Source organism: Dysidea avara, chromosome 13 (genome assembly GCF_963678975.1).
Source record: "Dysidea avara chromosome 13, odDysAvar1.4, whole genome shotgun sequence".
Classification (NCBI taxonomy): Eukaryota; Metazoa; Porifera; class Demospongiae; order Dictyoceratida; family Dysideidae; genus Dysidea; species Dysidea avara.
This window is the reverse complement of record NC_089284.1, coordinates 10,676,991-10,704,491: the sequence shown is the minus strand read 5'-3', so window position 1 is coordinate 10,704,491 and position 27,501 is coordinate 10,676,991. Positions and strand designations below refer to the sequence as shown.

At 37.7% G+C, this 27,501-nt stretch overlaps 1 protein-coding gene and 1 long non-coding RNA gene across 4 annotated transcripts in view; one reads left to right on the top strand and one right to left on the bottom strand.

Moving 5' to 3' along the window:
• The window catches only part of LOC136242176 (transient receptor potential cation channel subfamily A member 1-like), a 33,288-nt gene extending 8,121 nt beyond the window's left edge, over window positions 1-25,167 (top strand). For all 3 annotated transcript variants that reach the window (XM_066033594.1, XM_066033593.1, XM_066033596.1), the window contains 17 exons: window positions 2,831-3,008; window positions 3,618-4,389; window positions 5,380-5,563; window positions 5,615-5,719; window positions 5,780-5,877; window positions 6,858-7,001; window positions 7,168-7,282; window positions 9,259-9,398; window positions 9,451-9,557; window positions 12,096-12,439; window positions 12,483-12,669; window positions 13,406-13,429; window positions 22,913-23,325; window positions 23,723-23,899; window positions 23,961-24,029; window positions 24,537-24,752; window positions 24,799-25,167. In XM_066033594.1, the coding sequence (XP_065889666.1) occupies window positions 2,831-3,008; window positions 3,618-4,389; window positions 5,380-5,563; window positions 5,615-5,719; window positions 5,780-5,877; window positions 6,858-7,001; window positions 7,168-7,282; window positions 9,259-9,398; window positions 9,451-9,557; window positions 12,096-12,439; window positions 12,483-12,669; window positions 13,406-13,429; window positions 22,913-23,325; window positions 23,723-23,899; window positions 23,961-24,029; window positions 24,537-24,752; window positions 24,799-25,044 (3,519 nt within the window). In that variant the 3' untranslated portion in view covers window positions 25,045-25,167. The remainder of the gene's footprint in view (window positions 1-2,830; window positions 3,009-3,617; window positions 4,390-5,379; window positions 5,564-5,614; window positions 5,720-5,779; window positions 5,878-6,857; window positions 7,002-7,167; window positions 7,283-9,258; window positions 9,399-9,450; window positions 9,558-12,095; window positions 12,440-12,482; window positions 12,670-13,405; window positions 13,430-22,912; window positions 23,326-23,722; window positions 23,900-23,960; window positions 24,030-24,536; window positions 24,753-24,798) is intronic.
• On the bottom strand, window positions 18,790-24,033 carry LOC136242177 (uncharacterized). Its single transcript, XR_010694498.1, has 4 exons — window positions 20,916-24,033; window positions 20,682-20,853; window positions 20,409-20,624; window positions 18,790-20,354 (listed from the first exon to the last, which is right to left on the bottom strand). It is a non-coding gene; the product is annotated as an uncharacterized lncRNA (long non-coding RNA).
• Window positions 25,168-27,501: the final 2,334 nt, after the last annotated feature.

The window sequence follows — 27,501 nt, the reverse complement described above, 5'->3', positions numbered from 1 at the left end:
GTAAATTAAATTCATCTCATTTTTCAGCTAGGCCAATTTTTACAGTAATTTTTTGCATGTTACAGTACTGGAGAATATGTTATAGCGCACAGTATGTTTGCTACATAACTCTTAAACCTGCAGTTTTTTTATAAAATGCAAGCTCTGAAAATGCATAATCCAGTAAACTGCATGCATGCCTTATAAAACAAAGTTCCATAGCACAAAAACTGTTAGAGCTATCTAAAAATGACAAACACCATCTTACGTACCATTAAATTTTAGTTTAATACTTTGTCATGTCCATCCAACCCAGAGCTTCCTGCTATACTTTGAAAGAGCTAAAAAAAGAGAACTTCTTCCTTCTTAAAGAACGATGTACAAAAAGTCATAACTCGGCCATACTTCACCTTATCAGCTTTCTCTTGATGTCATTTTGCTTCTCACGTGATGGCGATTCAGTTGATATAGGTAACACATGATTGAATTAATTTATGTCGGATCAGCACAATGATGATGCAAAGGCAAAAAGGATACGTAATGATTCAGCATGTCGTGGTGGGTGAGTTCCTTGGAAGTCTGAAACATTCCCTTTTGGAACAGAGCATAGATTTAAATCTGTGTCTCATAACTGCAACATCTACTCCACAGTACATCATGAATTTAGTGTAGACTCTATGCTTGGTGAAAACGGTGGGAAAGTATCTGCATTTCACAAATGCTTTCATTCTTGTATAGCTCTAAACCATTTCTGTGTCAATAGTGAATAAAGCATGCTCTTTACCAAGAGTTCATAACCCATACAAATATTATGAACTGTTGTTTTTACAATATAACTTTTTTTCCTAGGGCACAATGGTGATTATTGAAGATGTAGCTAATTGTTTTGCTTACATATTTTTAAAATTTCCAGCATCCAAAATAAAACATGTAAAGTTTTATATACTTATAAAGCAGCTTTAGTAGAACTTCCATTTCTTAGCTGTCAGAGTTCTTATTCCAGAGTTCACATTTTATAGTTTGAACTTTGGATATTCAGGTAACTAACCTTTTTTACTGTGGTATAGCCATACCCGGGATGGAGCCCAGATAAGGCCAACATAATAAGATTCCTTGTTTCCCGTCACCTTGAGAGCAATCAGGTAGTGTATGAGGGCGAGCGGTTATTATTATTAACTAAAATTTCATTATTTTGGTGAGCCTTCAAAATGACAATACACTGTCCACCAGTGAATTAGTTTCAAACAACAGGATAGATATTTCAAAAGATTGTAATCTTTTCATAAATGTATCAAAGCACTTTCCAAGAAATTTAGTAACAAAATAACACTATTAGAGGAGTTTGAATGTCTCCCAGGAAATAAATAATGGGTATATATGATTGCCATAGTAGGATAGCTGAGTATTATATTAGAGGTTAAATTATTGTTTCACGCTATGCTATTATACCGTATAGTAAGAAACTTTGGCGGTAGAAAACTTTGGTGAATTTGGCGAATAGCATTCAATTCACCAAAGTTTTTTTCACTAATTATTTTAGATGATCACACGAGCATTTTGAGTAACTAGAACTTGAGATGAAGGTCAGCTCGTACCACCACGCAATAAAGATCGAGCTGACTTGGAGATCTTGATCTTCCTAGGAATGTGTCCCACAGTTGTAAGCACTCCTTGGGATAGCATTTCCAACCAACTTCCTGTTCGCACGTCTGTTAGTTCATCGTCTCGCGATGGATTTGGCCAAATACTTTGATATATGTGATAACATCTACTACTGGAGTTCACTGAAAAAGCAAATACGGTCGCTCTCAGCATCACAGAAGATAGAGAAGCATGCCTTTGCTAGCACGTCATTAGATCAGTAGCTACAAAAGTACTGCTACAACAACAACGCTAGCTACCTATACACTTACTACACTACTTAACTGATGAGTTAACACCTTGTCGTTTTATCCTTGTGTACCGTACAGTAACAACTTTGGCATTAAAATCTTTGGCGAATATTATTTCAATCGCCAAAGTTTTTCCGCCAATTTTTTCAACAGAGGGGTTTCGTCATACTTTGTTACTGCCAAAGTTTTTTACTATACAATATAGGTTTATATTTTATAATAATACATACAGAATTATAATTTCGTGTTTTGCAATTAGTAAATAATTTGTAATTGTCTAATTACATTGATATGCACTGCTAAGGAAGTGCTATTCGAACAAATCGCTTTAAACAACACGGAAATATCTTCTCTACTGTTTTGTAGTTTGTCTATCATGTTTTTTCCCATAAATTCCCTCAACAAAGCTATGCACAAGGCTACCCTACATTTTCGTTTGTGCAAGTATGTGATATACACCCCTTCAACTCAAAGGAATACACTATTCCTGTTAGTCTACAAGGCTGGCACCGCTGTATTTGAGTTGTTATACGCTTGTAAAACCCAAAGGGAAGGTAGTTCACAAAGTCTGAGGAGACTTGCCACACCCATATTTCAGACTGCCGCCTCAGAGTAAAGTTTACCTGTGCAGAAGTTTAATACAAACTTCATTTAGATTTTACTTCTTACGTGCAGTCAACTTTTGCCATTTAACGGTTTTGCTCACATGGGTGCATATGGACTATCATAGATACTAGGTAGATAGCTGCACACACTTCAAAAAACAATTCAGTAAACCAGGTGCATGTCCACAACCGGCCTTTGGCTGGCTGTAGGCATGTGCCTGATTTAAAAATCCTGTCTTGTCGTTCAACACCAGTATAAATGACACCCACTTAAATACATAGATAGCTATATCAGTGGAATTGTGTTAGTTTATTTGTAAAACTACTCATGAATATGTACCACTTCTCCACTAGGCTGCTGCTAATGGCGATGCAGAGACACTACAAGAACTGATTCTAAAATTTGAATATCTTACCATACCACGTGGAACTCTGATTAACATACACAGTTCACATGGATACAACATGCTACATTATGCAGTGATGTATAAGAGAATAAACTGCATTGAGACTTTGATCAGGATGGGAGCAGGTATAGTTACTGTTTGTGTATAGTTATGTGTATTGCATGAATGAGTCACTAAAGTGGGAGTCTGAAAATATACCTCAACTGTCTCAAAGAATTCATTTGATATTCAGATACCTAACATGTTTTCTTGGTGAGATTGTGTGTGTGGTGAACTATGACTAAACTATAACCTGATCTGATACTCTAGGCAAGCCCCCCTGGTAGTATTCGCTTCAACCGTCAGTACGACCATCTGACTGGTTCCGAAAGTTGATGTAATGAACACAGAAAGCCTCATGAGAAGCTTGCCCCCATGATGCTATTTAGCATCTCTGTCTAGTAGAGCAGCCACCCCACTGATCTGTTGGTCTGTTGGTTGGTCAGTCTTTAGTCAAAGAAGTGTAAATTTCAATTACATGAATTAAAACTAGTAGGGAGTTATTTTTGGTGTAAATTAAGGGTACAGTTGTGCTTAATTTGTTTGACTTGTCCCACAACATTATAGTGTGTAAGCTGGACAGGTTGGCCTATTTTACTGAAAATGGTTTCATGTACAGATTTTTACTGTATAGTGTGTGGTTACATAATAAGAAAATCACTATCTGACCCTAACCCTATCTTACTATATTATAGATATTGAATATCCTACTGCTCGTGAAAGTAAGGATACTCCCCTCGTTCTCTCAATAAAGTACTTGAATTCATTTCCACCAAGTTCTGGAGAAGAAGATAAAAGCACAGCAGAAGAGGACAATATAAAAGTTGTTAAATTATTGGTTGCTCGAGGGTGTAAAGTGAATGGCTCCAGCAAGACTTACGAAGCACCAATCATTCTTGCAATACGAATAAATAACTTGCAGCTGATTAAGGAATTGATGGCAAAGCCAGAGCTGAATGTCAATGTTACAGGCAAGAAGGGTAAAACACCTTTACACATGGTGGCAGCCAATGATAGCCATCAAATAGCACAAGCTCTGTTACAACATGGTGCCAATGTCCATCTCAAGGATGCTGATGGATACACTCCATTACATTCAGCTTGCTACAGTGGTAGCATCAATATTGTTGAGTTGATATTCAAGGAGAGACCAGAGGACACCAGAACGCTACTAACTAAGAAAGACCAGCATGGCAATACCCCAGTAATGATTGCAAAGAAATCTCCCTACAGCAATGCTGCTATTGTGAAGCTTTTGATCTCACATGGTGTGGATGTGCAGTACACTAATGAGAAAAATGAATCACTACTACACATGTTCGGTCCAACAGATAATGCTGAGTCTAATTTGGCCATTACTGCAAAAGATCCATCATTGCTGAGTTACCGGAATTTTTATCGCCAGACACCTCTACACACTGCAGCCATGATGGGTCACACAGAGACTTTACTGGTCTTTATTCAAAAGTAAGATTTTCTTTTTATACCAAACCTCGAGTAAAGTTGCCCCATAGCTACAGGGACATATAGTCACAATAAATTATTTTTCCAACTCAATCAAGTGATTGTTTCTATACAGAGTGTCTAGATGTATAATTGTTATATTTTACGTATTAAATCTCCATTAGTAAATATGCAGATATAGCTATCTTGTTTCACAACTTTTTTTCTTTGATCTCTAATCCAACTTAAAATTCTTCCTTCTACTTGTTTGTTTCCTTTTTGTAACATAATTACAACTAATGAAGCCATGCATACTGCATTAAAAGAAAGACAGTGCCTGGCATGCCATAAAATTAAATTTGTGTCTGAATGTGTGCCCAACAATCAATTTCTCAAAAGTGAAGTGGTCATTACACTTCATTTTCAAATATGTTCCACCCATTACACAGCATTATAAACGAAGAACAGTATGGGAAGTGTATCCACTCACAACAGAAAATACAGGCGTTTAGCATGATAGCTAGTCAGGCAAGCTGTGTCGTGCTATCGCGAATTTACATTTTGCGTGGTCTCCAAAAAGAACTGGGGTGCAAAGGAGGACAATGGTAAGTTCATGATGCATGTATTGTACATACTGTGGTTGACGAAAAGGCACATCTCAGATGAAGCGACACCTAACAATGAAGAAGTCAAGCCTGTAGCTTAATTCATTGTGAAGTTATGCTTGGCTGGAGGCATCAGTCAGTCACTTCAGTCAGGCAGTCAGTCAGAAACTTGTAGGAAGGATTTGGGGTTGGTGTGAAGATATTTTTGGGCCTGGTCATGCCTACCAATACTGCCAAACTGTCATGAAGGAAAGGTGAGATTGGTTCCTGGGTGATATTTTTTAGGCAAAAAAAACCCAAACTGATAGAAATTTGATTGCTACTTACTCAATTCTATTCCACATATACATGTAAACGCATACTAAACATTCACATACACACATGCACTCATTTCTATACATACTTTTAGTGGTGCTGAGATTAATGCAAGAGACTATGATGAAATAACTCCACTCATGTTAGCAATCAAAGGAGGACATGTGGAGACAATTTCTGTAATGCTTGACATAGGATGTGACATCCATTCTGAAGCTAAGAATGACAAGTCTGTAGTTGTTTGGTCTATTGAAAATGAGTACACAGCATTGCTGAAGGTGATGTATATTATAAACGTAAAGTGACGTGATATGTTAACCTGTTTGTAGGCCCTTATTGGAAAGGGTGCTGATTTCGCATGCCAGAAAATAGACGAAGAAGACAATACTGTTATGCATGCTGCGGCTAAGTTTGGTGCTCTGAACTGCATACAAGTAATTGAACAAGCCTTTGTATATAATTTTTGTGATTTATAGCATATTATCTTTATATAGGTACTACTAGACAATCCAGTGACTGATGGCCTTATGCACTCTGAGAATATACAGGGACACACTCCATTACACATTGGTGCTCAATATGGCGATGATGAGTAAGAGAATAATAATAATCTAAACATTTGACCAACATACATGAACATACCCCAAAGGTATAGCTATTCCCACTGTTACTTTAAATAGCAATGCTAAGTTCTTCTTTGTTTCTTGCCATACAGCAATGTAGGTTACGTGCAAATAATAAGTAACAACTTCTATCCAGTGTGTATGAAATTCTTATGTTGCTCCTGAGAGCATTGTAACATATCTTCAACACTTGACAGCATGTGACAAACCTCCAAACCTCTAAAAACTGTGTTCCTTAGCCGATGGTGCCGTGTATTTTAATTTACAAACACTCTTCCAGCTTACCCTTGCTTATGTAGTCAATTCTCCTGTTGTTTTCTTTGCTTTCTGAGCTATTCCATCCTAGGTATATACCTCTATTGTTCATCACTTCCAACAACCACAGCAGGTACCTCTGTCTTCTAAATGCTGTCATTGTACAGCATAGCACCTTAAACAGTACAAGGACATGCACGAATCCAAAGTACCAATCTGTGTGTGTGTTGTGTTGTGTGTGAACAAACATTATTCCACTGGGAAGGGTAATTATTCTGGCAGAGCTAATCACTAGAGTCTTGAATAACTGCAGCCTGTAGGTTGAACGTTGAACGTTGTGTGTAAGGTTCAGTTTGTGCCATAACAAAAGAGACAACACTGATAAAGTTCAGTACACTACTACTACCATTTTGCATTTTCATGCCAAGAATAACAGAGTAGCACATACAAAGTCATAAACTACCCTCTCGTCATTCACCAATAGTACAACATGATAGAATTAAACTGCTAGGACACAAAACAAAGCAGCACGAGGCAGGATAGTGTTCCAAAATTCCATGTTTAAATCTGGACTCTGTATGACAACAATAGACATTCGTCATTGATTGCATTAATACAGCTTTTAAATGTTGGGTTACAATTAAAGCAGCTTTCATATTATGAAATTAAAAATTATGTATGTACCTATCTATAGCTGTGTCAAAGAATTACTGGATAAGGACGCCGATATTACGAAGGTTGATAAAGAACGTAACAATGCCTTACATATTGCCTGTATTTATGGACAACTTGAAATTGTTGAGTTCCTTCTTCACAGTGGATTATCCCCAGAACTGAGGTATGCTAAATTCTATTGAATTGAGACCATGTAGGCAGTTCCAAATATTATATCTTTTACAGGTTTTAGAGACACTCTTGCTCTGTACATAATTTGTTTCATTGTACTAATGCAGATGTTGTGATAATATATATATATATATATGCATTTGTTACGTTCCTTACAGCAATGAGAAATTAGGCACACCTATTTCCTGTGCTGCTTTTTATGGCCATGATAAAGTTGTGAAGTTCTTGCTTGATCAAGATGTATCCTGCAATGGAAACTATGCTGAACTCAAGGTATACAATATAACACCTTGTAAAGCAATATATGCCATATGTATTCAGTACTCCCTCTATTATCTGAACAGTAGAAATGACTGCTCTATTAGAGTATTTTGTCTAAGATGTATGTTCTATTAAAGTACTTGAACAGGGCTCTGTATATAAATAAACAGGCTTTGATTATTCAAACCTTTTCATTACCTGAACATGTCATGGTCCCAAGGGGGTCGGATAATTGATGTGTATTTAATAAGCTTAAGATTAAGGAAAAAATAATTTTGTCATAATAATAGCACCATCAGGACTTCATGTTTCCAATGAACAAAGCAGAGATTGAAAGTTATTCAAGGACCAATGGTGGACACAGGATGGGGCATATGGATAAATTCCCTCTTCTTCTCTCCCACCTGCACTTTTAAGTTATAGTTATTTTCAGGTGCTACGCATGCATGGGGTTATGTTGGGGGAATTACCTTTTAAAAGTAACTCGTTACATATTACTTTCAACTGAACTATTTAGTTATACACATTATATTACTTTGTTTCCACAGCCTTAAGCTGTCATGTGTGAAACTACCACCTTATCACGTGACATGATTGTGTTGTTGGACAATGTGTAAATCTTGGTTATAAGTAAGAAGCTGGTGAATAAGCTTCATTCAGTAGGCCTCGTTACTTCGTTGTGGCTAGGCATTACTCAGTGGATTACTAACAAGATTAGTAACTTTGTTACTTGTAGTAATAATATTACATAATATTAGACTCGTTACAGTAACTTCATTACTTAGGTAATGCATTACATTTGTAAGTAAAGTAACTTGAGTGTTTTTATAGCGTATTTTGTTATATTACTATGTTACCATAAAAGTAATAATTATTATGTAACACTTTACCCCCAACACTGCATGGGAATATATAAAGCATGTATTGAGAAGCTGTACACAAGGCATCCTTTCTCTTTAACCATGTAGGTAACCACAAAAACGTTCTCCAATAGAGCAGTCAATACTCTAGTTACCCTAGTAGTGCAGCCATAGCTAAAGACATAAATTTGATTCACTTAGCAAGACCCAACGTTAATATTGATGATCACACCCCCATCAAGCCATTAAAACATCTTAACTGTACAGTAACACTATAGCTTTCATGCTAACCACCTACATAATTATGTAATTAGTCCTCAGCTCCTGGATCTACCCCTGGAGTACTGCTTAGTTATCAATGTAAATGAGTGGGTCTGGGAAAACCAGTCTTATCGCCTATGACAGCAGATTTAATTTTTCACCAAGAACACAAAGCTACATGAATAAACTGTCAAATTTCATTATCAAAATCAGCTAGACTTGAGTGGTTAGCTTTTGCTGGCTGCTTTTCCTAAGCGCAGCGGCAATCCGTACAAGCGGTCTGGGGCCCTAATGGAGCCTGGGGATGGCTGTATGTGGCTGTATAGCTCTGTGGTGTTGAATGAAGACCTGTGCTGTAAATGCTCTTTCATTTTAGCCAGTTTTGATACCTGAATGCCCCAAAATTTGGTCTAATTCATCCCTACACCTTCCTCTTTTATCTTTAAACAGCCCTTGCCTTTCTCCAGCTCCTACCTCCCACCCCTTTTGGAACTCACCTTGATGTAGTCAACCCCAGTTTTAAAACTATCTAAAATGGTGGGAAACTTAGCTGTTAGCTACTTGTACAGTGGATGCTGTGCGAGGTAAAGAATTTGTGTAAATGTGAGAAAATTTGGTACACATAGCTTCATCCATTAGTGAGTTACAACACACTGTATACTTAAAACTGGCATTTCTTGATAGGTAATAAGACTGGTTTTCCCAGACTGGGTTGCATATGTATTCAATTTTTCCTTTAAAACATAAACACGAAGTGTCTAAACTATGCATCTCCACTATTATAATTTTCGGTGCTCTTCAGCCTGGCATTACAACAATTCAGATTTCATTTCACAACATTGTTATCAAAGCATGTGATCCCTTCAGGTTTCTCCACTGCTTCTAGCTACCCAGCAAGACCACGTGAAAGTGGTCAAGGTGCTGCTGGACCATCCCAAAATTGATGTGACATTGACAAATACTTTAAGACACAATGCCTTAGCTGATGCAATCATTAAGGGTCACAAGTAAGAATTGTATTGAAGATGTAGCCAGCAAGAGTCATGGTTTACTGTTTAGGGAGATAGCACTGGAGATCATCACTAGTGTACACTGGGACAAAGCAATGAGAATGTGTACTAGCAAAAACATAACACCTATGAGATTGCTTATCAAACACATGCCAGGTAATCACTTGCTATAGTTAACATGTACGTACATATACAATGAAACTTAAAACAGTTACTAGTATTTTTATTTTAAAATGAAGTAGGGATCTATGCAACAAAAGTAGTGAGACAAGAGATGAATGATGGTATTACAGCATAGCTCAGTGGGAAAGTCCCTACTTTGGCACAGTACCAAAGTAGGGACTTTCCCACTGAGCTATGCTGTAATACCATCATTCATCCCACTGAGCTATGCTGTAATACCATCATTCATCTCTTGTTTCGCTACTTTTTGTTGCATAGTTTACTTCATTTTAAAATTTACGATTTTAGTTAAGTTTTTTGCTGTGTAGCATAGCTAGCTATAATGTAACTTGTGACTGTTCTATTAGAATATCATACTTGACTGTTATATTAGAGTTACTGTTGTATTAGAGTATATCTCGAGTCAGTCAAGAGGTGTGCAGCTATGTAGCTAGACCAATAAGGGGTGAGGTCATTTTGTTTACTGTTAAGTAAACAGCTAGATTGTTAAGAGTTGTGGTCTCCGTACTCTATTGCTATTAGTCCACCTAGATCTTTAATTAATGGGTGTGGTGGCGAACCTATTACGAATGGGATCCCTATTGTGAACTTGCATATATCTAGCCTTATAGTAGCGCCAGGACTGAAGCACTTCTGAAATCCAGCTCTGAAATAATTCTGTGGCGTCTATATTATATTGCTGAAAGAAAGTGTTGATACAGAAAATTAACGCCTCGATATGGTTTCGTTGGATGATGAAGACAAGCAGCCTGATTGAAGATAAAAGAAAAGACATGGCGCAGAGGGCCTACACTCATCGGAACCCCAAAAGGCACATCCCACCAGTGAGTTTGTTATTGCGGTGTAAAATGGTGACTGTGCACTGCTTCGTTTGGCCTCTAGCCTTGCAACTGTGGTCAGGGAGTGAGGCAGTGAGACTAAAATCCGAATTTTGGCAATTTTAAAAAATTCTATATCTGGTCACCTGTAAGTATTTTGTTATATTTAATGCTGTTTTATATATTATATAGACTAGTACTATTCTGTAAAGGTGATTTCGTCATATAAAATGTCTCTAGGATGATTTTTAAGGCCGAATTTTGGGCCTACTTTATTCAACGGACTGGACTGGACTCGCGGACTGAGCTGGAAACAGCTTTTAAACAATAATCCAGGAATTATCCATCTCTTGCAACACTGGAGACACCACTATCGAGCTACAACTGTGCTGCTGCTTGCTCTTCCTTACAAGTCATGACACTAGCGCATGCACTAATTAATTAGAATACACTTACGATACATGTGTACTAGCAGTGATACAGTGGGATAGAGACTATTCTTGTAGCGTAGATGTTTTCCTTTGTTGCTTTAGCACTAGTGTTACAGCTGTGGAGATGAGCCAGTAATTATTCTTAGCAGGTAGCTAGGTGGCACCACTAGGCAAGGTGATGGGGCTATGCAAATAATCTGCAGTGTTGGGCAAGTTACTTTTTAAAAGTAACTAGTTACATATTACATATTACTACAACTGAACTATTTAGTTACAGTTACATATTACCCATAAAATAAAGTAACTATAATAATATTACATATTATATTACTTTGTGTCCGCGGCCCTAAGCTGTCACATGTGAAACTACCGCCTTATCACATGACATGATTGCGTTGTTGGACAATGTGCAAATCTTGGTTATAAGTAAGAAGCTGGTGAATAAGCTTCATTCAGTAGGCTTCGTTACTTCGTTGTGGCTAGACGTTACTCAGAGGATAACTAACAAGATTAGTAACTTCGTTACTTGTAATAATATTACGTAATATTAGACTCGTCACAGTAACTATATTACTTAGGTAACGCGTTACATTGATAAGTAAAATAACTTGAGTTATATTACCTGTTTTTATAGTGTATTTCATTATATTACTTAGGTACCACAAAAGTAATAATATTACGTAACGTGTTACTTATGTAACGCGTTACTCCCAACACTGATAATCTGGTTCATCACTACAACCCTAACGCTAGTGTTAAGTACTGAAGCAACAAAGGAAAACATGTACACTACAACAATAGCTCAGTCCACGAGTCCAGTCCGTGTATGCGCTAGTGTCATGACTTGTAAGGAAGAGCCAGCAGCAGCACAGTTGTAGCTCAATAGTGGTATCTCCAGTGTTGCAAGAGATGGATAATTCCTGGATTATTGTTTAAAAGCTATTTCCAGCTCAGTCCGCGAGTCCAGTCCAGTCCGTGGAATAAAGTAGGCCCGAATTTTGGGCGGTGTGCAACATTTTCAAGATGATCCCTACTTAAACGGTACTACCATACCATTTGATACTTATTAAGCCAAACTTTCTTTGCCTTACTAAGCAGATGGGTTACTTTTAAAAATTTCTCACAGTTTGGAGTAGTCCTTTTAGAGAGGTGGATTTTTATTCAGATTCTAGTCACTAGATTCCACTGTATTAATCACAGACAGTGTAAACAACCACATGTGCACATGCATAAGCTATATATGTAAACTTTCTCCAACACAGATCTGGCTAGAGTTGTCCTTGACAAGTGCATAGTGACAAAAGAGATTGAAGTAGATGGTGCTCCGTTTGTTACCCATTTGATGTACAACTATGAATTTGTTGATGATTTTGATGACCCAAAACTCGGAGCGCTGGAAAGTTGCATTGTAGAGAACTTACTGCCATCAAAGTCAAAGCAACAAACTGACTACTTTCCTATTGCAAGATTTGACTCAGGAAATGTTGCTGCACCTTTGGCAAGATTTGACTCTGGAGATACCACTGCAGTTGTTGAATTGCCATCCAGAACGAAAACTTGGGGACCAAATGAGTATGATAAACAAAACCACACCATGGCCTTGATGGTAAGGAATAATAAAATGAATTTTATTTTTAGGTGTCATTCAGGTTGAATCTGAGAATATGGAATTGCTGCAACATCCTTTGATATCAGAGTTACGATACCACAAGTGGCACTGCATTGCGTTTCCTTTGTTTCTGGTAAAATTTGTGACGTACGCTGTGTACCTGGCATTACTCACAGTTCATATACTGTTACTGCCTAATCCAGCTGGTGACACCTGTGCTAGAGAAAGTAAGAGAATTTGTTTTACATATATATATGCAATAACACTAGAGATGATTTATACACATAATAACACAAGTGACACAACAATAATAGTTAATACAGAGACAAGACTGGACTACCAACTAACAGTTGTTAACCATCACCAGCTGCATATATATTCTACTAAAATTCTACAGTTGGTCCTGCGTTATCTGAACCCAGACAGTTTCAGGTGATGGTAAAGTGTTCAGATAAGTGAGTTGTTTGGATAAGTGGAGCCCATACACTAATACAGAGTTCTGTTGAAATACTTTCATACACCTGTGTTCAAAATACTCTAATAGAACAGTCATTTCCAATTTTGGATTAGCAGGGTACAGATAAATGATGAAATGCTAATTTGAAATGCGTACCTGGCAATGCGTATGTTCACCAGTTTTCATGTATTCAGCCAAAGTTGTTGTACAAGGAAGGTGTCCAGCTTGCTCTTGAAAGCAATGACACAAAATGAATGTGTTGGGATCCACTTGGCAGTACCAGAACTCTGATGTTAGCTATTTCACTGTATCGCTATCTTGGTTTGTTGTTCTATAAAATCATTAATCATGGGGTAATATGCCATTCAATATTCTTGGTTATTATATACTTATAGGTAGTAAGTGCATCTAAGAAAATGTTATATGCTTGATAACAAGTATAACATGATTTTGTTACAGAATGACATGATTATTGTAAAGATTTACATATTAATTTTGTTTTGTAGTTACCTCTGATGATGACTGTGTTGGTAAGTAATAGTTTTGTACGTTTACGTAGCTGGATATATAGCGTACTGTTTGTGTCCACTTCTTGAAAATGCAATACAACTATTGTATAAAGATGCACAAGTCAAATTATCTGTTCATATATGTTACCAGCCATAGTAACCAGCTATACCATGGCTGTGAGGGATTTTGCTGATATAAACACCCGGAGCACAAGGGTTGCAGGCCTGAGGGATAAGGTTGTATACATCAGCAAAATCCCAATGCAGTCATGGTATAAGTATATCACTCAGGGCACACTCACCTGATAGGTAAAGAACTAAAGAGCACTCACCCCATCTGATGATTGATTGTGGTTTCAATAACGTAGGGAAAATGCTCTCAGAACATTATTCCTACATCATTATGTTTCAACACATGCCAGGAACTTTTAATTTTGGGATTGGTTTTGGAGTGTAAAGGCTCTATGGTTTTGGAGTGTAAAGGCTCTATGGTTTTTTAACATTAAAGCTTTGCTATTGTGACATTAAATGAGTTAATACATTGAGTTAAGTACTTAGGACTATAAGCTAGTCACCTAGTTGTCATATTCTTGTTTCGTGGTCTGCTCAATGGCTGACACTCCCCCTGTGCAATGGGTAAAATGCACATCCACACATTGCCCAAGCAATCGTTTTACAGATCATTCATCTTAGAATATAGTTTAGTTACTGTCAAATAAAAGGTCAGGGTTCTACCCACACTGGTTGGCAGTGGTTCAAAGCAACTAGTGCCATCTTAAATCCAACCAGTACAATTCTTACATATAATATCACTGATGCACATGTAATATAGCACAAACACTCTAATACAACACACAGCATATCAGTTCATGTTTACTTGAGGCCATCACTCTGGAATTCCTTGTAGGCCTGTGTAAAATGAGTGCGTAGGGATCCCTTGAATGGTGTTAATGACTGCAATAAACACATTTTGTGTGATTTATTGAGTCAACTATCCCTCTAGGCACTTGCTACAAAAGCTTGTGAAGCAGGGAGTATGGCCTAATAAAATCAATAGTTGACCATTATGATATTACTATGATGAAAACTCCAGTACTTGATGGAAGATCTAAAATCAGGGGAAATTGTCTTCACTATGCTTCAAGAATTTGTTTGGCAAAGACTTGAGACTTCATAACTATAGACTTCACCTCTTTCCTCGTTGTTCTTGTCTGATGCTTCTTCAGACTGAACCAGCTGGGTTATGTATTTCCACCTGTATATTTTCTGATACTTCTTCTTAGACTCTAGACTCTATCTGCTTCAGGCAATACTGAGGGCTGTTCATTGCGCATTGCAGCTGGCCAAGAAACCAGACTGTCCTACGTGCTTATTTTATAGAGGCCTATTGAGCATTAGATAATCTCCCTCCTTACTATTATTACTATACAATAGCAACTGTAACTTCAAAATTTATAGAAATGTTACCAAGTAGTTCAGAAAATACAACACATTTGTGACCTGCTGAGTGACAACCCAACTAGTTTGCATAATTCTGTTTTTTGAGAAAAACCGCATTGAAATATATTGGGTAAAAAACGTGTACTACAAAAATAATTTTACACGCTTTTAATCACTTCAGTAAACAGTGAAACAAAGCTCGAATCAAGATAACTAAGTGACCAATGGATTCGCCTATTAATGGTGAGTAAGAATATTGTTGTTTTATTTCAGTGCCGTGAAGCAAATGTGAGTTATGGATGTTTGTTTACGTTGCAGTAAAATATTACGTAAACATCATCGTTTCTAAGTTTAAACAGACTTTGCTTAAATGCATGGGGATATGTAGGGCAAAAACTGTACCTTGCTGAATGCTCCATTCATTATGAAGACAATAAGCCAAGTCCCATCTCCATAGCTTGTTTCCTTCATGAATTATAATCAATTAACGAATGCCTGTAATTTTTTTTCCCATTATAGAGCTTATTCAGGAAGTGTGTCCATCAAGGTTGAACACGCAGTGCTTGACTTAATCTAAGCGCCGCCAGGCAGTTTGAGTAAATAAACGTCTTGATTGTACAAAAATGATGATTTGTGACTGAATTTGACAAAACAAGGCTTCAACGCACAAAGCTTTGTTAGGAGATATGACGATTTTAAGGAATCATTGTGTAATAACTTCCCAGTGCCTACAGCTGTGCAAACAAAATTTGCACCAATTGTTCATCTGTTCACTAGCTATCACTGAGTGGGTGTATACATTTCTGATACCCAAAATTTGCCCTGTTTTGAGCAGCTTTTTTCGAGCGGGTAATAATATCACAGGTGGTAGTAATAGGGTGGGAGGGTGGGGGTGGACGGTGGTCTTAATATAGGGGTATAAAATGAAGTAAGAAGACGATTGGAATCCAGAGGCCAAGTTTGGGCTCTCCATGGCGTTCCATGGCCCTCAAATTACTCCAAATTGACTGAGAACACTATTGGCGAGCTCTCTGTGAAGTCCCAGCTCACTACACACCATTATCACAAAGCCATGGCCATTTAATGGTACCAATCTCACACTCGTGGCTTTGACAGGGTCAGAAGAAAGCTGCTACAGAAACCAGACTTGTCAGTGCTGAAGGAAGTACAGTGTGAAATATGATAGTGTATTAGACCAGCAATCCATTTCTGGTAAAATTGTAAGTTTGATTTTGTGTGTGTGGAAGCCTTGTTATGTGAAATCTGGTCACATTTATGGTGGAAAACTCGACTGAAACTACCGTTCAGTATTCTAAATATTATTTGGAACTGGATAGCAATGCGAAGGCAAGACACAAGGAAAAGATAAGATGATTGGCCTTGTAGATCCCTATTGTCATCTTGAAGGTAATGCCAACTGCTTCCACAGTAGCCATTTCTCTACTGTTGAATGGTATGAATGGCCAGCAGTCACTTACGCAGATTTTTAATGAATGCAACAAGCTACTGTACTTATGAGCAGCTCAAGGCATACAGAAGTATGGAGGCATTCAATTTTCTTGTCAATGGGCAGGTAACCAACATAGTTGTTGTTTCTTGCCATAGACCAAAGGTTTTTATATTGATGGCACTGGTGAAGCATTCTCAGCGCCTAACTGTACTGGCAGTTAAGGTTTGGGTGGCTACAACAGGGCTGGTGGAAGCTCTTAGTGGCTGGTCAGGCAACAAGCCAGGTTTTGATTCAGGGATTGTGATGAGTGTGCGAAGCACGATGAGTGACTGTGTCGCGAAGCATGCCCCTCTAGGGGGCATGCTGGCTTGGACACCCCCCAAGAAAATTTCGAATTTTTAGTGTTTGTAAACCACATTCTGAAGCACTTTACAAGAGTTGATTTTAAGATATTGCTTCATACATACACTGACTTGTAACTTCCCTAGCTGTCACGCTACCTTTCTATATGTTGTAAAGTCTAATTTCGTTTATGCAATTGATCAGGTTTTTACAAGCTTTGCCTTTTTACCTGTACCCCCAATAATAATAATAACCTACCTTTCAGCAGAGCTGGAAGAACGTCCACCCACTGGTCATCACGTGCTTCGGTCATTAGACGCACGAATATAATAGAGGATAAACAAGTGGTAACATGAAGTCGATTGCACATCCTTTTACTGCATTAAAAGCTAGAATGGTTGGTGTCTGTCTAGAAACATATAAATTAGTGTATGTCATGACGATGTAACTACTATACGGAGCTACGTATTAGTGTGTAGCTATATTAGCTTTTTTTATGATTACTGGGCAGTCAGCACAGCTGGTGTGCCCAGGAAAAAAGATTAGCTAGGCATGCGCTCACATGACTGGCTTGGGCTGTGAAAATCTGCTACGGCAGTGGCCGTAGTGGCCGTAGTGCTTACACCGGCCCTGTACAAAGAATCATGGTGAAGTTATTTGTGCACATTGTTCCTGCATGGCTGGCTTAGGAGAGGCCTGTTCTCACATTGCTGCTTTGCTGTTTGCAGCACAAAGTACAGTAACACAGAGCTAAAGAGTCAGTTTACGTGCACATCACTTCCTTGTTCATGGTTACCACCATCATTTCGATCAGTGCCATTTTCAGAGATAGCACAAATTGATTTTTCGTCTCCTGCACAGAAACGTAAATGCTTGATGAAAACCACTGAACCTGACAGCTCCTCTAGTGCTAATGAGGTACAGCAGACAAGGAAGAGAACACCACTAGTATCGAAACCAAATGCAGAGGACAAGGATGCTTTTTTGAAGAATTGTCACAATCTGAAGGTAGCCCTGTTATTTTATCACTGATTGCTGCCTAACTATAACGAGGCGTATATACCTTTGTATGAGGCAGGGAAAGTGATGAAGCCACTCACAGATCTCCATTCTGTAGCATTTTCAAAATTGTCATATCCAGAATTACTTCAGAAGTGTGAGGAAGCTTATGAAGCAGTGTCGTTTTCATTTAGCCAGGCCCAGCAGGTTGAGGAGATGACCAGAACCCAAGCAGATTCTCGTCTATGGTACCAACAACGAGCAGGACGTGTTACAGCTTCAAAGTTGAGACAGGTATTACATACAGACAGCTCACAACCATCTTTATCCTTAGTCTCATCGATTTGTTATCCTGAAACTTACAAGGCAATGCTAGTTGCATGTAAGTATGTTTGTGAGCATGAGAACATAGCAAGGGAGAAGTATGTTGAGTTGCATGGCAAGAACCATGACAACTTCTTTGTCATCAAGTCAGGCCTTATTTTATACCCTTTTTGGTGCACACCCATTGAGGTAGTAAACTGCTCATGCCACGGACCTAGCGTTCTAGAGATCAAATGTCCCTTTCGTTGTAAATAAGCATCATTTAAAGAGGCAGCTACCCAATGATCTTTCTGTTTAGAGGAAGATGGTGATAGTCTTCGGCTGAAAGAAGATCATGCATACTATTACCAGGTCCAGAAAATATGCCAAGCTGAATATGATTTTGTTGTTTTTGGAAGGAAGAAGACTTGTTTATACAGAGGATACCAATGGAGAAGGAGTTTATTGACGATGCTATGGAAAGGGCAGCACCATTTGTGAAGCTAGCGATATTGCCAGAACTTGTGGGGAAGTGGTTTACTAGGAAAAACACGAGGAACATACTGCTCAGTAGTGTGATGTTTCACATAAGTTGAAGAACAAGTATGGTGTAATTGTAAAAAAAGGTGAAGATTATGGAGCTATGATAGGTTGTGACGATGAACATCAGTGGTTCCATTTTTCATACTTGCAAATGAAGCCAAGTCATGCACCTAAAGGAAAGTGGTACTGTCCAGAACGCCACAAATCCTAAAAAGGAAAAGCAAAAACAGGTTGTGCAATGATATAATTATGTTAGAAATTAATAAACTGTAAATTTTAATACTTAAATTATAATACTGTTGAGTCTGTTTGTATAATATCATTTACTTGTACTAATCAAAAGGTATGACAGAATTGCAGCAATTACATAAAGCACAACAAATAATGACTATCTTGTCAATGAATGATATACCATCATCATCACTACTGGCTATTATGCTGATCTGAAGAGTAGAGTGTAAAATGGAGAACTTCTGTCTTATAACACCAATGATGCGTTCATCATGTATGCGCACATGTGATAGTTGGTGGGAATTTTCTATCTCTATTTCGCTGAGCTGGCTCTTGCCTTTCGTAAATGGTGGGATACGAACCTCTGCACAATATAGTCCAGCAGAATCCTGAATAGTGAACCCTCTATCTGCTAAGATCATATCACCAGGTTAGAGCTTCATAAGTAGACCGCAGTTCTCAGTCAAATGAACATCTGACACTCTTACTCCCCATCCCTTAGAGATAAATGCTACAGATCCTTGGGGGGTAATGCCAATTAAAAACTTGACTATGTTGTACTTCCTGTAATTGGAGTATGTTTGTGTTTTTGCCAGTAAGGAGGATGGACGTTCAATGAACACCTCAAAACATGTGCAATCAATAATTATAACACATTTCCTAAAGTGCTTTCAAAAGTCATTTGGCATAGTTTTCATGAGCTCTGGACGCTTGGGCCAATGAACAAGAAAGGACATTCTGATATACAGAATATCTACCCATTTGTGAATATACCATGAAATAAATACTAGCTTGACTGATTCCAAATCTGCATGCAAGGTCTAGGTCTCCAACATTTAGCCGCAACTTTATTAGTAATATCAGATACTGCTGAAATAGTGGACAATCTGTTGACTCCAGCAACTCCTTTGCAGCCAAGTTATAAATGGCCTTCGAAACTGCAAAACTTGGCAACCCTGTAAAATATTGCCAGACAGTTGAGGAGTTTCACTCTAACCTTGAGGTAGTAGAGCTACACTGGTTGCTAGCCTACAAGACAAAGTTAACACCTTACAGGTGAAATGTTGTTGTTTTATGAGCGCTGGAGTAGTGTACGGCATTGGAATACTGAGTGATTAGCAGTATACTAGTAGCTAACTGTTTTCCCCAGTTTCCCACAATCAATTGTGTCTGGTGCTGAATACTCAGCGAGGGGTGAGTGAGCGAGTTGGTTTATCTGGACCCAGTGGCGTAGCTACACTGGGACCTGTGCTCCACCGTCAGCTTTCCAGCCCCATGGTTGGTGTGTGACTTCTTTGTTGATGGGTGAGGTGTGAGGAAGCTTTGGCTATCATGTATTTGGTCAAGTTGCATAGACAGCAGTGGCTGTAGGGAAATACCCTGGGAATTTCCCAGGTATTCCAAATTTGAACCCCATTCCAAAATTTCCTGGCTATGCCCCCTGATGAAAGTGTGTGTAAGGCTGCAGCACACATCACACCTTTAGTGTAAAGTTACAATGACTTGCTTCAAGAACACTATAAGTGCACAATATGACATTGATTTTAAAATATATTATTTTAATTTTATATCAGAATTTCATAAAATTGTCTTTGGATGAAAGTTAGAGTTTCACTTTTAGGACAGCAACAAATATTGCTAAATAACATGATTGTGTAATTGATGGATTCTAATAGGTAGCTAGCTACTTACTGATTGCAAGTGCTACACAAATGTTGGCCACTGTTCCAGATCTGATCACATCCTCTTTGACATTTTCTAGCTTGCTGTCTAACTGATCTTTAACCTCAGTTATACTCTTGTTGATGATTCTCGTCTGGTCTTGTAAATTGTTTTCAAATTTTGTCAGATTGCCTGTAACTTTCATCAGATTGTCTTCAAGTCTTCTTGTTTTGTTGTTTATATCATCTTTATTATTCTTTAACCTTGATCACGTAATATTTATTTAAACTATCCTATACTAACCTTGTTCACATCTTTCTTAACTTCTTTTATCCCATCATCCGATGCTGTGAATTTATTTTCAAGTTTTACACTTTCCAACATCTGCTTAATTCCCTAAGTAATAAAGAGGTGATATCACATGATCACATTAAAACTTACAGACAACATTTGTTCAACTATGTCTTCCTTTTGGCTAGAGAATGCAAACAGTTAGTTAGTAATGCAGACTTTCACACAATCACAAAAGCAAATAACCTTGTCAATACTATCTTGGTGCTGATATTCATCTGTTACCAGGAGAACATAACTTGTCTGCTTTCTGGCTACATGGTGAAAATTCTTTCTACCTGCTCATGCATTTTTTGAAACAGGTCCACTTGTGAGTTGGTATGACAAGGCAAAACTCTTTCTTTCTTCATCAGTACAGTGGAAAAGTGAATAGGCATCTGGCTTCGTGAAAATGTTAGCAGAAAACTCATAATTTTTGAAGCCATACCAACTATATTCTCTAGTATATTAATACCTTGATGATGCGTATGTATGGCACTGTAGTGATTAAGCTTGTGCTGTGGGAGTAGAATCGAATATGCACTTTTTTATAATTATACTGGGACAAAGGATGCCTCACATTCTTCTAATGTGCAACTGCTCTATACCTACACACAAAAGAAAAGAATCGGTCTAGGCAAGACTAACCACACAAATGGCTGACATTACAAGAGGGTAACACAGAGGGTAGATCTGCGACCACAGTGAAACTGAGTCACGGGTCAATTTGTGCCAAGTCAACGGTCAATTGCAAGAGTAAAAATTTCCAACCCACAATCGAAAAGTACTGAAATATTGTCACTAAGTCACAGGTCAAAGATTGGAAAAGGCTCTTGGGGTAGGTCACAGTGAAATTTTGGTGGGTCAAGGCCTCCTACAGTGCATATCTACTAGTCACCCCCTTGAGACAAGGAACATTTGTTAATGTGCAAACAATATTTGGCAGTACATATGTTTCTCCTTGCATTTTTCGTTCGGCCCCTAGGCCCTTGCCTAAACCTGAATATCGTCCTATAGTACTAGTGTACTGTTGGCCGCCATACTGTGACCCACTTGCACCATGGTTACAGAAGCGTCCGATAAATCTTTAATTATCTTTCGATGTTGCTTCGTTTAACACTTGTTTAGACGGGGATGCTACCCTTTCCTCTAATTTCTCTTTCTCCTTGCAAACTTCAGACAATTGTTGCTCTAAACCAGCACACTTCAACACAAGCTCTTCATCAGTGCTTCATTGGCTGTTTTCATATCCTCCAATTGCCTGGCCATCTCAACAGCTTGCTGCTCCTCCAACCCTTACTTGACTCAGTTGCTCACTTTTCCTCTGTTGTACTTCAGCATTGTGTCTTTCTCTTTGGATTTCCTCTAATCGCACTTCTTTCTTTAATTTCTCCCTTCTCTCTGCCTCTCGCATATTTTCACTTTGTCTAACTTCCTTTGCTAACTGTTGCTTAGATGCTTCTGTCATTCTTCTCTTCTTTGTCCCCTTTCTTCTGTTGTAATCAGATACTCTAGTTTCTAAGGCACGCTTCACTGGGCTTGGTACATGTTGGAAAATCAATGGAACGTAGTTTGGAGTCAGAGGATATTACTCTTTCTTCTAGTAACAAAATGTTGGCCACATATCCATGTATGTTCATTACGTTTCCAGTTCTTCCTGCCTACTGCCGCAATCCATCATCTCCTTCGATCAGGATCTACAGGAAAATGATGAAAACTAACCCCACACCCCTTAGTAAAGACAATAGAGCAATCAACTGCACAATTCTTAGGCATTCTCAGTGGAAACAATACACTCATACATCTCCACTCAAAGTGGCATCAATATATTATGAGAGATAATTACACGCCCCCTGAATATGCTCTATAGTCACTGTACAAATCGATTGTTTTGAATTTCCTGCTGTCTATTGCTATAACTCTACAACTATTCAGCAGGTAAGGCTGAAATTTTGACAGCCCATTGGTTTTTACCTGGGTAACAAAGAAGTTATAAAAAGAAGTCTGATAAAATTGCGGGTTTTCACTCAGCCGGTCACATTTTATGCATGTGCATAGTGTGTGTGTACGTGTGTAGTGTGTGTGCGTGTGTGTGTGTGTGTGTGTGCAGTTTCATATTTATCTTTATACAGTACATTACTATAACCGATTTCTGTTAAATCTATCCAGGTTGTGTCATTACCCACGCAATTGGTCTTTTATAGATTCCTCTGATTCAAGAAGAAGTTACCTTTCTGTATCAACAGTGTTGTTGGTCATATTTTCATGTTTCAGCCTGATAGCAGAAGTGTTTCAGGCTTATAGCAGAAAGTTGGAGCACTTTACAGATATTCGAAGTTATGTTGATATTGGTATAGCACTCCTAACAATCAGTTTTATCATCAGCATTAGGACCAATGACTGCTACTGTTCAAATAAACATGAATGGCAACTGGGGTCTGCGTTGCTATTCCTAGCTTGGGGTAGTTTCATACTGTTGATGAGGGGCTTCCCATTCACAGCAATACAAATAAACATGCTCCTCAGCATCATCGTGTCCTTCTTGCAAGTGCTTGTACTTTCACTGCTCCTGATTGTGACATTTGGACTTCCTTTGTACTTGTTATTGAATATACCAGTAAGTGTATGATAACAAAATCATTTGACATACACACATTGTATACAATTGCAATTATGAAGTTCTTTATGTACTATCCTACTGTACTGAGTACACTTATGGTAGCATTGATCAGTTAATGCTTGAGGTGGGCCATACTAATATGGCCATAAGGACTACTAAGTCCAAATACTTTTCAAAACAGTTGTCCAGTGCATGTTAACAGGACAGCTGGGAGTAGTGGCAGGGATAGGGTAGAGAAAAAATTCAAGGCCTTCAAAGTACATGTTCAGTGTTGGTCTTATGTACAAATTATAGTAGCTGAGTGGCTGTATACGCTTCAAAACAATATCTTGTGATATTTGTATGTATTAAGGTTGTTACTCTATTACTACCAATCATATACTTGCTCATACAGGGAGAGGATGATGCCTATGGAACAGTTCCAATTACTTTATTGAAGTCTGCAATGTTGACAACTGGGGAGTTGGACTTTAATGACACTTTCATTGAAAGAAGAGTCTTCTATCCATACCTGTACTTCTTCTGGATTGTGTTTGTCATTGTGATGCCCATAGTGTTCAACAACTTGTTGGTGAGTTGTTGTGTATCTTCACATGTAACTGTATGTAGCAAATTGTTTGTGTGACTCATAGGTTGGTTTGGCAGTTGGTGATACTAATGAGGAAACAGAAAAGGCAACTTATAATGCGCTTGCATTGCAGGTAATTAATTAATTGATGGAGTGATTATTCATATGACCACACTGCTGTACAAATATTTGTACTATGCATACGGCAGTAGCTCTAGAATCAAACACACTGGTTGTATGAAGGTAACTTTTTGATGAGTTTGAAAGGGTTGGAGGCTGGCCAACCTCGAACTCGTCAAAAACTCTTCATACAGACATCATTATGTTTAACAGGTAAACCTAAAAAAATAGCTTAAGGTTGATTAGGGTTCGGTCCCTTCTTCAGCCAGGTGTATATAGCTAGCTAACATATATACAGACTTTTATTGGTTCACATTATATAAGGTAGGTAGTTATGTAGTATCGGTGTAGCATAGTGGTATAGAATTGACGTAGGGGCCCTGGGTTCAATCCTCCAAAGTGTTGTGCTTTTTTTCCCGTTCAGCACCCTTTCTTTGTTTAAGTTTTGTTTTGATTTTGTGACTGCTGTATGAATAGAAATGGCCATTAATTAATGATATATGACTTTTTATGCAAACAGATAAGGGCGTCACTTGATCTTGAAGAAAGAATGCCAATCGCACGATTTTATTTCTCTGAAGATGTACATATGATAGCAAGGAATAATGACCGGAACTGCATAGTTGCTATTGTAGCTTCTGTGTTAGAGTCTCTGCTAAACACCTCTTTTGATACTAAAGTGAAAGCGCTTCAAGAGTCAAATGAGAAAAGTGAGAATTTAATAGAAGAATATCAGGTAACTATGATGTACTACGGGTTACGCTGTATTCATGCAATTTCAGAAAGAAAACCCGACAGAAGAGGTTAAAGAAAAGCTGACAGATCAGGACAGTGAACTGAGCATACTAAAAGAATTTGCAGCTTCAGGATTGAAAAAGATTGATGTTTTGTCAGCTCAACTAGAAAAGTTGTCCAATATTGTGATGAAGTGCATTCCAGAAGAAGCCTTGAAGAACAAGGAAGATGAAAATGGTGATGGTGATGACAATAAGCCTGAAGTACCATTACCACTGCCAGATTACTTTTAAAACTTCAAGTGTATATCATTTGACGTTGTGTACATATCACAGTTCATACAAATGTAGCAGCATCATAGATAGAACTAGTTCTTTGTAGACTTTTGTTTCAATTAATTTGATCCTTTTCTGTAAGTTGTGCGTGCTAGCCAAATAATTCCCTGGCTCGGTATGTACAATGTATATAGCTGTGTGTTTTGATACGCCTTATTTAGACTACCATATCTCGATCAATACACTGTAACCTTTCTGTGACCACAAGCATCTTGACCTGTGTGTACCCCTCCCTCCTGGATTAACCCCTGGTACTTTACAGCCTATGCGGTTTATATAACAATCTGTACACACTTTTGTAATGTTGCTAAAGTCCCTACTAACTCTGGTGTTCCTAGTGTGTGACACACCACTTGTGCTTTTGTTGAACCCAGTACTCTACAAATTGTTCCCCATTGTTTTGGAACACTGCATAACTTTCAATAGCACAACTCTTCCCTCTCTTGGACTGGGTCTGCCAACAATTCTGATGTCTAACAAAGTATTATACAAAATCAGACAGCTCAACTATATACACATTTGGAGTACCTTGACAATGTATACCAGAGTTATTGTAGAGACTTTAGCATCATTACAAAAGTGTGTACAGATTTTTACATAAATCACAAAGCCAGAGGCTGATCCAGGGGGGGAGGGGTGCAAACAAGTTAAGACATTTGTGGTCAGAGTAAGGTTGCAATGTTAGGGATCGAGATATTAATATTAGTAATCTAAATAAAGTGTATACAGCAGTGTGTCAATTTTAAAGAGCTTTTTGTAGTAACATGCAAAATTAAATTAATGGTACGTCTATTAGAGTAATTTCTCAATATATGGATAGCAACTTCAAAGAAGAAATGCTTCTTACTGTACTATGAATGCAACTGTATAGATTTGGATGCATGCATGGGTAATATGTCTTCTGACTCTTCTCCCACTCTTAAACTTTCTCCTCAAACTTCACCTAATTACTTAAGACAGCTACGGTCATGATCAGGCATTGGTTAACCAGCACAATAATAATAATTATTGGGTTTCTGCATATTAACCCTTCATTTCCCACATTTCTTTAACCAAATAATTACACTCCTTGCTTTATATTGTTACAGGTATCATCACCAAATTTTTAGCAGCACTTCTCTACATAATTATGCACTAGTGGTGTAAATGGGATGGTGATTGAATAATCTAATTAGAAGTATGATGTAATTAAATTTGCAAAAAAGGGGAAATAAATGTGTAAGAATTTATTACAATAGATTCACTCTGTTTATTTACAAGTTTGCTGGGTAGCTACACCATTCAGGGACAAGCAGAAAAAAATTCAGCACAAAAGATTGTATGATGGTTTTACAAAGACAATGCTAGATGCGGGAATATATAAGAATATATATCAATGCCTTGTTGTACTAGATCCTTATAAGGAAATTTTTATTTCTAAAATTTGCTTAGGGTTACTGATCCAATAAAAATGTATGTTATTATTAAAGCTGTTTCTATTCATAAATATTACCATGAAGTCAAAAAATGTATGACAAAAACTATTGGTGGGAAATGAAGGGTTAAAAGTAGTATTAATTGCACTTAAGTGCAATGCATGCAACGTTATAGCTAATTGCTGCATGGCAATCCACGTAACAACATTAGATCAGTAATAGCATCTTTACATGGCAAAGACATTAATATAACTTGGCCTTGTTCCTTTGAGTATAAATGTCAAATGACAGATAGCTACTGTTTGCAATGCATTTTGCTATCTTGTTCTACTTATATGCACATTTTCATAGAGAAGCAACAGAGAAATTGATTAATAAAATGATGCCAATAGACAAATTTCATAACAAAAAAATCAACCGTTGCCCCTAGCAACCTAAATTTTCCATTATCTGTAGGTGTCAATGTTTTAAGTCATCTCTCCAAGTTTTAAAAGGATAGCATATATAAGTCATGAGATATCACATTTTGAAGATGTAATTTTCCCATACATTATCAATGAGAGGGGCAACAGTTGCCCCTTCTCAATAATCACGGGATTCAAAGAATGTCATATCTTATGACCTATCCATTATACACTATCCATTTAAAACTTGGAGAGATTAGCTAGATATATGTACTTTCGAATTTTTGGTTTTTGCAAACATTGAAATACCTCATTTATGTGATTGCCCAGAAGGGGCAACTGTAGCCCTCTATCATAGATATGTATGGGAAAACCACAAATTTCAAAATGTCATATCTTATGACATACATATGCTATCCTTTCAAAATTTGAAGAAGTTACTTTAGACAATATCACCTAAAAATAATGGGAAATTCAGGTTGCTAGGGAAACAGTTACTATTATACGCTATAAAGTCTTATTATGGAATTTGTCTATTGCTTGTAGTTATAAACTATTTTCAAAACTTTTTTTTGTCAAAGAATATTGAAGAATTT